The sequence below is a fragment of the Crinia signifera genome, chromosome 2, assembly GCF_055691185.1.
Source record: "Crinia signifera chromosome 2, ASM5569118v1, whole genome shotgun sequence".
Classification (NCBI taxonomy): domain Eukaryota; kingdom Metazoa; phylum Chordata; class Amphibia; order Anura; family Myobatrachidae; genus Crinia; species Crinia signifera.
This window is the reverse complement of record NC_139218.1, coordinates 8,240,145-8,252,600: the sequence shown is the minus strand read 5'-3', so window position 1 is coordinate 8,252,600 and position 12,456 is coordinate 8,240,145. Positions and strand designations below refer to the sequence as shown.

The window sequence follows — 12,456 nt, the reverse complement described above, 5'->3', positions numbered from 1 at the left end:
TGTTATCTGCCCGCAGCTATTATATCCTGTTATCTGCCCGCAGCTATTATATCCTATTATCTGCCCGCAGCTATTATATCCTGTTATCTGCCCGCAGCTATTATATCCTGTTATCTGCCCGCAGCTATTATATCCTGTTATCTGTCCACTGCTATTATATCCTGTTATCTGCCCGCCCCTGCCCGCAGCTATTATATCCTATTATCTGCCCGCCGCTATTATATCCTGTTATCTGCCCGCAGCTATTATATCCTGTTATCTGCCCGCAGCTATTACATCCTGTTATCTGCCCGCAGCTATTATATCCTATTATCTGCCCGCAGCTATTATATCCTGTTATCTGCCCGCAGCTATTATATCCTGTTATCTGCCCGCAGCTATTATATCCTGTTATCTGCCCGCAGCTATTACATCCTGTTATCTGCCCGCGGATCCGATATGATTTCCCGGCGGTCGGGATCCCGGCGGTCGGAATCCCGACACTGGAATCCCGACCGCCGAAATCCCGACAAGGGGGGGACATGGATCGCCCCCCCTTGCGGGCTCGCTGCGCTCGCCACGCAGCGGGCCCGGTGCCTCGCTACGCTCGGCACGCTATTTTATTCTCCCTCTATGGGTGTCGTGGACACCCACGGAGGGAGAAAGTTTCGGGATTTCGGCGGTCGGGATTCCAGTGTCGGGATTCCGACCGCCGGGATCCCGACCGCCGGGAAATTAACCGCATCCCCTGCCCGCAGCTATTATATCCTGTTATCTGCCCGCAGCTATTATATCCTGTTATCTGCCCGCCGCTATTACATCCTGTTATCTGCCCACCGCTATTACATCCTGTTATCTGCCCACCGCTATTACATCCTGTTATCTGTCCACTGCTATTATTTCCTGTTATCTGTCCGCTGCTATTATTTCCTGTTATCTGCCCGCAGCTATTATATCCTGTTATCTGCCCGCCACTATTATTTCCTGTTATCTGCCCGCACCTGTCATTTGTCCGCCGCTATTATTTCCTGTTGTCCATCCACCGCTATTATTTCCTGTTATCTGCCCACCCCTATTAATTCCTGTTATCTGCCCATCCTTATTATTTCCTGTTATCTGCCCACCCCTATTATTTCCTGTTATCTGCCCACCACTATTACAGTATTTCATCCTCTCCCCCCTCTACCTGTCCCTTGGACCCTCTCCCCTCCCGTCTCCTCAGTTCCCTCTCCCCCACTGGCTGCTCCCACCTTGCTCACCTCTTTAACCTATCTCTTTCTACTGGCATCTTTCCCTCACCCTTCAAACACGCTCTGGTCTCGCCTATTCTTAAAAAAACTAACCTGGACCCTTTTTCTCCCACAAGCTACCGCCCAATCTCTCTTCTCCCATTTGCCTCTAAAATACTAGAACGGCTGGTTTACAGGCGTCTCACCAGCTACCTGTCTGACCACTCCATCCTAGATCCCCTTCAATCTGGCTTTCGCCCACTTCATTCCACTGAGACTGCCCTAGTGAAAGTCACCAATGACCTGCTGTCAGCCAAATCCAAGGGTCACTTCTCCCTGCTTATCCTTTTGGACCTATCTGCTGCCTTTGACACTGTGGATCACCCTCTCCTCCTCCACACACTCCAAAACATTGGCCTCTCTGGCACAGTCTTCAACTGGTTTTCCTCTTACCTCTTCAACCGTTCCTTCTCAGTCTCTGCCTCTGGCTCTACCTCACCACCTTCTATCCTTCCTGTCGGGGTCCCTCAGGGTTCCGTCCTTGGCCCCATTCTGTTCTCTTTGTACACCTCCTCTCTGGGTGCACTCATTAACTCCTTTGGCTTCCAATATCACCTCTATGCAGATGACACCCAAATCTACCTCTCCTCTCCTGATCTGTCCCCCACTGTTTTCTCTCAAGTTTCCAACTGCCTCGCTGCCATCTCTACCTGGATGTCTGAGCGATTTCTGAAGCTGAATATGGACAAAACCGAACTTATTATCTTTCCCCCACCCAGAGCTATGCCCCCTACTAATATCTCTATCACTGTTAACAACACCATCATCTCCCCTGTTCCCCAACTCCGCTGTCTGGGTGTCACTCTTGACTCCTCCCTCTCCTTTGCACCCCACATCCAAACGATGGCCCATTCTTGCCGGTTCCAGTTACGCAACATTGCTCGCATCAGGCCCTTTCTCTCACAGAGTGCAACTAAGCTGATCATCCACTCATTGGTCATCTCACGGCTTGACTACTGTAATGCTCTTCTCACCGGCCTTGCTCAATCCCAACTAGCTCCTCTCCAATCTGTCCTCAATGCTGCAGCCAGGCTTATCTTCCTCTCCCGCCGCTCTAATTCTGCTACTCCCCTTCAACAAAATCTGCACTGGCTTCCATTCCCCTACAGAATCCTCTTCAAACACCTCACACTCACATACAGGGCCATCTCTAATTCCATTGCTCCATATATCTCTAACCTCATCTCCATTCATACACCCTCCCGCCCTCTACGGTCAGCTGACGACTGTCGTCTCTCCTCCACCCTGATCACTGCTTCCCATGCTAGAGTACAGGACTTTGCCCGTGCTGCACCCCTTCAGTGGAACGCACTCCCTCGCTCCATTAGACTCTCCCCGACCTTGCAAAGCTTCAAACGGGCACTGAAAACTCACCTATTCATCAAAGCGTACCCTTCCACTGCATAAACCAGCTGGTTCTCCGACCCCTTGCCTGTTTCCTGTTTACATCCTGCTATCTAACCACCACCCCCTCGCTTGCACCTCTTGTAATCTGTCTGTCTCCCCTTCCTACTAGATTGTAAGCTCCTCCGAGTAGGGCCCTCTTCCCTCCTGTTGTCAAAGCCCACTTCTCTTCACATTTCACTCACAGCTCTCCTTTACTCCAACACTCAGGGACCATCTTCATCTGCATACTCCTCTCCATCATTGGCCTCAAGCCTCTAGTTGTTTGTTGATTGAGTCCTCACTACTTATATCCAAGCTGTAATGTGTATTGATCTGTGGCGCTCTTTATTTGTACTGTATTTTTGTTATTTATTCAATGTTATGCCAAGTTTTGTTTCCCTGTATTGTTCCTTTGTACGGCGCTGCGAAACACTTGTGGCGCCTTATAAATAAAATTATAATAATAAAAATTATAATATTTCCTGTTATCTTTCCGCCACTATTATTTCCTGTTATTTGTCCGCCACTATTATTTCCTGTTATTTAAACAGAGGCGAGCAAAAAAAGTAGTGGGCAGATAACAGGAAATAATATTGTCGGACAGATAACAGGAAATAATGGCGGAAGATAGATAACAGGAAATAATACGACTTGCAGATAACAGGAAATAATACGACTTGCAGATAACAGGAAATAATAGCGGCGGACAGATAACAGGAAATAATAGCAGCAGGCATATAACAGGAAATAATGGCGGCGGACAGATTAAAGGAAATAATAGCGGCAGACAGATAACAGGAAATAATACAACTTGCAGATAACAGGAAATAATAAGACTTGCAGATAACAGGAAGTAATAAGCGTGGACAGATAAAAGTATAAATCTTTTTTTGAAGAAATTAAGAAAAAAAGTTAATACAAATAAATAATAAAAATAAACATTCTATTTTTGTCGAGTAAAAAAACAAAAAAACTTTATTTAAACACACAAAGCATTTTATTCCCGTGGCCGGATGCAGCGATCGCCATCCTGAGATGACATCCATTTTTTGGCAGACAAAGGGCTGATTTCCCTCTTATTACTAGATTGCAGTGGAGCCGGAGAACTTCAGGGCCCCAGGTTACAGAAGTAAGCAGGCTAGCGGCACACTGCGGCCTAGCAAACGGCACACATACAGTACAACTGGGATGTCTCCATGACTCTCACCTACGCCTCCTACTGGGGAAAACCCGCTACTGTCACTATCTATCCAAAGTTCTGGAATCTGGACTCTAAAGGTTTTTTTTGCTGTGGTCTGTGCAGCTAAATCCCGGGCGGTGGGCTGCAGTTGTGCAGGGAACGGCTGAAGTATAATTACAGTATATACCGGTGGTATGAGAACGGTTACTCGCCCCACTTACAGCATATAATAAAGAACATAAGAGATCCTTATTTTCCCCAATGTCAAGTGTATTCCATGCACTGTATACTAAGCATAGGCTCCAGCAGTGGAGGGGTTAACCGAAATATGAAGCCCCATCCCCTGTAATCATATCTCTGATTAGACGTCACCCCCCCCCCCCCCCCCACTCCAACTCTTCAGCTACACGCTCATTTATCAACTCTCAAGCATAACACTGCCCCTATTCTGCTCCGGAATGTGTTCTCAGAAACTCTATCCCTCTCTCCTAGCCTGGGCCAAGTCCTAAAACTCTCAGGGATTAATGACAGGGGCTCCTGGAGCCCCTCACCCCCCTCTCCGAGCTCTTGGTATGTTCACCTGCATACAGCATTGTTACTGAATCCGAGCTCTGGGGAAGGGGCTCAGCTGCAGTCCGTGAGATCGCCAGACCCCTGTGTAACCCGTTCCGTGCCGGGGATACGGCATTGGCTCGTCCACTGAAGTTGACGACTGAAATAGGTGGACATATCTAAGGTCAAGAGGCTGATACAGACATTAGGTGGACAACGGCAAGGTCGACATGAGTCTTTCACTGTTTTTTGAGCCGACGTGTCCTACCATCCACTATGGTGCGGCGGGAGAATAAAATATTGTGCCGCGCGCAGCGGTGCACTTTGACGGTATCCATGTTGACTATGTTGACATTCTGGTCAAAAAAGTGAAAAACTCAAGTTGACCTAAGGCTTGTGTCGATCTTCCAACCCTGATGACTTCAGCCATGTCCACCTGTTTCCTGTGTCGACTTAAGCACTGTTTACCTTTAGTGGTCAACCAATGCATGTTGATGTTGAGCCAATGATCCTTGCCCCCTGCCAGAGGGGAACCGCAGACCGATCTCCGATGACCTCTGCCCTCTGGATACGTTTCCGACCAACATTCGGGTTCATGATACAACGTTACTAACAGCAACAGTGGATTTGAATATACACAACACTAGCGCCTAGCAGCACGCAGGAGCTTCGCGCGTCAGCTTCGCTGCTCACCAGCGCAAATAATGTTTATACAGTAAAACGATGAAATCCAAGGGCTGCAATGCGCAGGTGCGCTAACGCGTTCCGCCAAACACATTAGTAAGTTATAACAGACAGCACACGGCAGTCATACAATCATCATTGTACTTACTGGCCAGCGTCACAATGGCGGGATAGCTGGCCATGGCGCCAGCAGAGGTTTCTGCGATGCACTGGTACCGCCCGGCAGTATCATTGTTCAGACCAGTAATCACCAGGGTCCCACCGGACACCAGAACACCCGGGAGATCTCCCAACTGCACCCCATTCAGCCTCCAAGATATCACCGCGCTGGCCGGTTCCACCACGCAACTGAGAGTTACCGATCCACCATACTTCTGGAACGTGGAGAGAGGCTGCACCAGGAACTGTGGGGCTTGGGCTGCAGAGAAAGACAGAGATAAAGTCAGGATGACACGAAGATGGGCGATAGGCAGATGTTTGCAGTTTTTGCGTAGGAACAACAATTGCGCATGTAACATCACACATTACTCATTAACCACAGACGGCTAATGAAGTGTTCTAGGTGAGCCACAGAGTGCCTCATGCCTTCTTTATATCTCTACTTCAACTGCACTCTAGTGGTTGTTGATTGGTGTGTGGTCTTCTAGGTAACAAATCAAATAGCCATATACAAGTTGTTGTAGCACATATGATGTAAAATATAGATCATGGGGTTCCAGTGAGAACGTTGCCAGGTTGTGATTGCAGAATGTCGACAAGGACACTATTCAAGATTATTAAGATGTCGACAATTATGAATGTCAACATTTTACCTGGAAACCTAATGGAGTTTCTGACATTTGGACAGTGGAGTTTTCATGCTCATCAGTGTATTTTACCTTGTATCCGGACCCTAGGTCGACAGCCTATGGTCGACCTAATGAATGTCCTGTGTGTATAGGAAAGCCCTAGGACTGTGCCCTCCGACCCCGTGATGTCATTAAGTGTAATCCGCGGGAGACAGCGCAGCGCAGACACACCACTGAACAGGCTTTGTCCGGACAATTAGCCACAACTGGACTTCATTTCCCACAATGTCTAACACATGTGCTGCACATCCCTGATTTTCCTCCTGGGGCCTCTCGGCTATGACATCATGTCTGTTTTGTCTCAATGACATCACACGGCTGCAGGAACACACCCTGTAATTAGCATTAGAGAGAGCACAACCTGATTAGCAGAAAGAGCAGACTCCGGTCACTGCGGAACGGCCTGCAAACGAAGAAAGAGCCATTTATCGCGCCTGCAGGGCCCAAAACAGCGGCTCGGGCTCTGCAGCGGGGGATTCTGGGTAGTGACGGTTTCTGCAGGCGTCATGGAGGAACCATGTCTAGTTATGTTCTGGTTTCCAGACAGGTAATCCTGGAGCTGATTGGTCGATTTGGGCAACTAAACCACTTTATCACTCTCCGAGACTGAGCAGGCTGGACGCCCCTCAGTCTCCTCGACCCCCATCCTTAAACTAACACAGCCCTTGAACAACACACCCTAATGGGGGAGCTGGTCACCAACACCGCGCCTCTCCCCCAAACCATTTCATCTCACCTCAGCCCATGACAGAAGCTACGTGACAAGTCATGCATCAGTGGCAAGGGACAGATATTATTCACACCTATCCAACAACAACACTGGCAGCCTGCTCCGGGCACTGCCTGGCACCCGTCCACCCATGGATTAACCCACTCCCTACCCAGCACACTTGTATAAACAGTTACAGTGCCTGTACCACTGCTTGTGCCTTCATACCACTGATCAACGCAAAACACTATATAACATCGATACAAAAAGCTCCAAAGCTTTTTGCACGCAAAAAAAAAATGCAAAAAAGCTTTAAAGCTTTTTCTGAATAAAATCTAAAGAAAATCCGCAGACAATTTGCAGCCCTGTGCGCCAGTCGCACCTTTATCTGCAGTAATAGTCGGACCGCAGGGCTCCTGCAATATTGTCCGGTTTGGATATAACTTTTTTTTTAATCCATTCCACCGGTTCTCCATGAGACCGAAGTCTATAGGCGATCACGTGAAGGACACAGAAGTAGCTTAAACACCAAAAAGACAATGCAGGGAAATTACTAAGATGGTAGTTCTGTTTTACATGGTATGTTGCTATGGGCAACCAATCAGATGCTGTCTATTATCCCATGTAGAACTCCCACCTTAGTAAATTGCCCCCAACGTGTTTAGTCTTGGCCCTCGTATTGCCTTGGCAAATTCCCAGCATTGCCATATTCTCCCCATTTCCTTACGTTGGCAGATGGTGCCCCAGGGAATATAAACCTCAAAGTTTTGTATCCTTCCTCTGATTGGTGCCTTCATTTAGCCCTTTGGAATTGCTGTAAACGTTCTTTGATCTTCATGATGAAGCACTAACTCAGTGTGGCATCTCCCACAGACAGGTGTGTCTATTTAAAAATCAACTGAAGCGCTGTAAAGTGTACACAGGTGGACTGGAATCAGTGACGCCAACTCTGAAGATAACTGATTGCATGGGTTGAATGGGGGGGGGGGGGGGGGGTTAAGAAGGGGGTGCAGGGAGAGTGGCTAATTATTATTTCTATCCAATTATCAGTTTTCTTTCACATAAAAGACTATTTTTTGTTGATAATTTGTTAAAGCTCATGAAAAATCCATTTGGATTCCATAATATGAGAGATATCAAACATTACAAATGCTGAAGGGGGCATCTTGCTTCCCATAGTAATAAGACTGGATGGTGCCCTGTGCACCCAGGATCAGTTCCTTCGCTGCCCACCTGTCCTCAGGTAAGTGCCCCAACTCTACCGTCAGCCTCTAATCTATGGCATTCCTTTAACAGTCCAGGGTGTCACCCTGGAGGATTTCCAACCGTATCTTCTACTTAACCAGGCTGACAATAGGGTTGATGATGGTGACAGAGGAATGCAGAGGAGGGGTGCGGAACGGCTCCAGGTGACAGGAACTTATTCCCGTAATACCCTGCATTGTGTGTGTGTGTGCCATCCCCCCCCCCCCCCCATATCCTACAAATACACATCATTCATAGGAACATGAGAGACACTTACTGCACTTGTCCAGGCAGCTAACAGCAGTAAGGAAACAGCAACAGACAGCAACAGCAACGGGGCTTATTCTCAGGATCATGGTGCTTCCATATAGCGCAGGCTGGGGCTGTGAGCACATCCGCCGCGCCCTCCGTCACTCTCCGCCTCGCCCTGCACTGCAATCGCACCTGGGGGGAAAAAATAAGAAGAAATCTTTCAGAACCAAGGGCCCAAGTGAGTGACAGCTGTCAGTCACATCCATCACTTTATAACACACAAAGCTTTTTCCGATTAATCCGCGAATTTAGCAAAAACACAAAGAATAAAATAGCAGGGGTCATACGAACAGGTATGATGCGCATCCTAACAGGGGTGACGCGGACAGTTGTGGTTGGCTATTGCACCTCTCAGCATCTGGCTCAAGCACAACGAGGGATTAGGTTTTGGGGGTCACATAACTTTGGGGAGGGGCACAACGGTTCTGTGTTCCAAAGATCCCCAGGTATATGTCATATGGATAGGCACGAGGTCAGCGAATTCTGGCTCTCTATATGTTGAGATACTACAAGCCCCAGCAGGCTTTGACTGTTATTGCATGCTGGAAATAGTAGTACAATAAAGAGCCTTCCAAAATCTTCCCCAGAGGTTCCAACGGGCGGCCAACCAGTGCTCATCCCGGCACCTCTGTCGGAGCAGCACAAATAACCTGCAATGCTGCGCTGCGGCCCATGCCGATCCTATATAAATACACATGACCATTACTCCCAGTGGTTACATTCCTGCGGCCAACACTGGGAAGCGCCGCACAACAAACCCCAGCACTGCCAGGGACGTGCTGAGGATTAAAGGCCTCTCAATACCCAGCTCACAATGAGGCAATCCCCAGCTGTTTAGGGCTCTTAATACTCTTCCCACCAGGTTAAAATAACAATTTCCTGTGAGTGGGGGTTTAGATGGCCCCTGACCCCAAGGCCCCATTCTCCTTACCCCCCTCCCTAACGGCCTCCGCCTCCTCTCAGCCTCAGACAGGCCTGTAAATCAAACCCCAGGAGGGAGTCATTAGCAGAGTGAAATTAACAAGGGCTGGAGCAGTATAAAAGACACAAGTCCTCTCTGGTATGGGGGCTGCAGAGGGAATGTGGGGGGATACAGGGACGTTCCATCACTACACAACCCCAGTCCACTCTGGTATGGGGGCTGCAGAGGGAATGTGGGGGGATACAGGGACGTTCCATCACTACACAACCCCAGTCCACTCTGGTATGGGGGCTGCAGAGGGAATGTGGGGGGATACAGGGACGTTCCATCACTACACAACCCCAGTCCACTCTGGTATGGGGGCTGCAGAGGGAATGTGGGGGGATACAGGGATGTTCCATCACTACACAACCCCAGTCCACTCTGGTATGGGGGCTGCCGAGGGAATGTGGGGGGATACAGGGATGTTCCATCACTACACAACCCCAGTCCACTCTGGTATGGGGGCTGCAGAGGGAATGTGGGGGGATACAGGGACGTTCCATCACTACACAACCCCAGTCCATTCTGGTATGGGGGCTGCAGAGGGAATGTGGGGGGATACAGGGACGTTCCATCACTACACATGTCCAGTCCACTCTGGTATGGGGGCTGCAGAGGGAATGTGGGGGGATACAGGGACGTTCCATCACTACACAACCCCAGTCCATTCTGGTATGGGGGCTGCAGAGGGAATGTGGGGGGATACAGGGACGTTCCATCACTACACAACCCCAGTCCATTCTGGTATGGGGGCTGCAGAGGGAATGTGGGGGGATACAGGGACGTTCCATCACTACACACGTCCAGTCCACTCTGGTATGGGGGCTGCAGAGGGAATGTGGGGGGATACAGGGACGTTCCATCACTACACAAGTCCAGTACACTCTGGTATGGGGGCTGCCGAGGGAATGTGGGGGGATACAGGGATGTTCCATCACTACACACGTCCAGTCCACTCTGGTATGGGGGCTGCAGTGGGAATGTGGGGGGATACAGGGACGTTCCATCACTACACAACCCCAGTCCACTCTGGTATGGGGGCTGCAGAGGGAATGTGGGGGGATACAGGGACGTTCCATCACTACACACGTCCAGTCCACTCTGGTATGGGGGCTGCAGAGGGAATGTGGGGGGATACAGGGACGTTCCATCACTACACAAGTCCAGTACACTCTGGTATGGGGGCTGCAGAGGGAATGTGGGGGGATACAGAGACGTTCCATCACTACACAAGTCCAGTACACTCTGGTATGGGGGCTGCAGAGGGAATGTGGGGGGATACAGGGACGTTCCATCACTACACAACCCCAGTCCATTCTGGTATGGGGCTGCAGAGGGAATGTGGGGGGATACAGGGACGTTCCATCACTACAGAGGGATGTTACTGTATCCACTATCAATCTGTGTGGAGATCAGTCCCACACCCCTACTGGCAGATATATACTGTACATCCGCAGCAGCCTGTCCCAAGGCCTGCACCCCCATACATACAACATTATTATAGATAATATAACACGCTCCTTGCTGTATAGCACAACACACACTCGTCAGATGTATCCAGCTACAGACTGGTCCTGTGCCACAGTAGGGACCTGGAACATTGTAGCATTTGCTGTTCACATCTTATTTAAAAATATCGTAACAAAAATAAACAAAGAAATGATACCCCCACAATGGCATCTATGTGGAGTTTGTATATTCTCCCCGTGCTTGCGTGGGTTTCCTCCAGGTACTCCAGTTTCCTCCCACAATCCAAAAATATACTGTTAGGCTAATTGGCTTCCAACAAAATTAACCCTAGAATGTCTGTGTGTGCGTGTGCATGTGGTAGGGAATATAGATTGTAAGCTCCATTGGGGCAGGGACTGATGTGAATCTGTGTGCGCTATATAAGAAACTGTTAATAAATAATAAATAAAAAACTGAGGTTCACCGATTGCACTTAAAGCGCGACCGGTAAACCTGGAATGCGAGCTGCGGGTTTGCAATCAACGAATATATTTGGCGCCATCGAGATGTTAAACGAATTTCCAACTGTTTTAAGCATCTCTGAAATGGGTGCCGGACGGGTTCCCGACAGTCATTTACCCGACGTCGGGATCCCGACTGTCAAAACGCAGACAGCCGGGTGCCCGACGGCCACCCGCTATTTTCCCTCGTGGGGGTCCACGACCCCCATAGAGGGAGAATAGAATAGGTGGCTCGCTACCCGCAAGGGGCTTTTTCCAACGGGCGATTTTTTTTTTGCGCACGCCATGCTGTCTGACTCTGGGCAGTCGGGATCCCGACGTTGGGATAATGACTGTCGGGATCCCGACTGTCGGAGTCCCATACCACACCTGTCAGAAATGTGGAGGTGTAAATTTCTGGCACACCCCATGTATTTATTACCTGGAATCTGTACCTTCCCGGTAGTGATATACCTGTCCAGTAGGACCTCTAGCTTATGTCTCCTCCAAGGCAGTAGCCATTTTTTGAGGGACATTTTCACCAGGTTCCACAGACCACAGTGCCGGCTCTCCCCCAGTCACCGCTTGGCCTGCAGTGCATACCTCCCAACTTTGTAGCTGCAGAAATAGGGACACTCGCGCGGCTTATGTAAATGAGGGGCGTGGCTTATGCAAATGAGCCGCGTCCCCGTTTCCGGCCGGGAATAGACGCTGAGCCCAAGCGCACAGCTTCTATTCTGTTAAATTGGGGGGGCTCCCAACTGCCCCCCCCCGCAGCGGGACACCTCCGGCCACGGGTGGGACAGCGGGACAGGACCCGGTAATCGGGACTGTCCCGCTGAAATCGTGAGTGTTGGGAGGTATGCAGTGCCATTGCTACACCATTGGAAGTTGTAGAGACAGGTTGTGCGTTTGTGTAAAGGCCGGATCAAGTGATCCTGACAAACCGCTCGCAGTTGTTTATGAGCAACATTACATGTGGTTTCCCGGCACAACCTGGCTGTGGCCACACAAACCACCCATTTACCAGCTGAAGGTGTAGAGGAAACGAGTCACAGGGCAATCAGGCCACAACAGCAGAATCCTGGCTCGGAGAGCTCACGGTGTCCTTATAAAGACAGATTGAGCTGAGATCTGTTCAGACCTATGTGATATCTCCATACAATTCACACTATGTACATTCAGTCTGCACTATATAGTCATTGCTGCCCTGTCTATTTGGCTTCTCGATGTCAGCAGAACGGGAGCGCACACCGGCATCGAATGGGGATAGAGAGCTTAAAAACATGTTCTATCTCCTTTCGATGTATATGCAATCCCGATTCGATTTTGACTATATAGGCAAAATCTAATGTCAAA

The 12,456-nt window shown here is 49.4% G+C and overlaps 1 protein-coding gene across 2 annotated transcripts in view; it reads right to left on the bottom strand.

Moving 5' to 3' along the window:
- The window catches only part of BOC (BOC cell adhesion associated, oncogene regulated), a 132,015-nt gene that overhangs the window by 29,286 nt on the left and 90,273 nt on the right, over positions 1-12,456 (bottom strand). For both annotated transcript variants that reach the window (XM_083171525.1, XM_083171524.1), the window contains 2 exons: positions 8,150-8,316; positions 5,219-5,488 (listed from right to left, as the gene is read on the bottom strand). In XM_083171525.1, coding sequence (XP_083027651.1) covers positions 5,219-5,488; positions 8,150-8,267 — 388 coding nt within the window. In that variant the 5' untranslated portion in view covers positions 8,268-8,316. The remainder of the gene's footprint in view (positions 1-5,218; positions 5,489-8,149; positions 8,317-12,456) is intronic.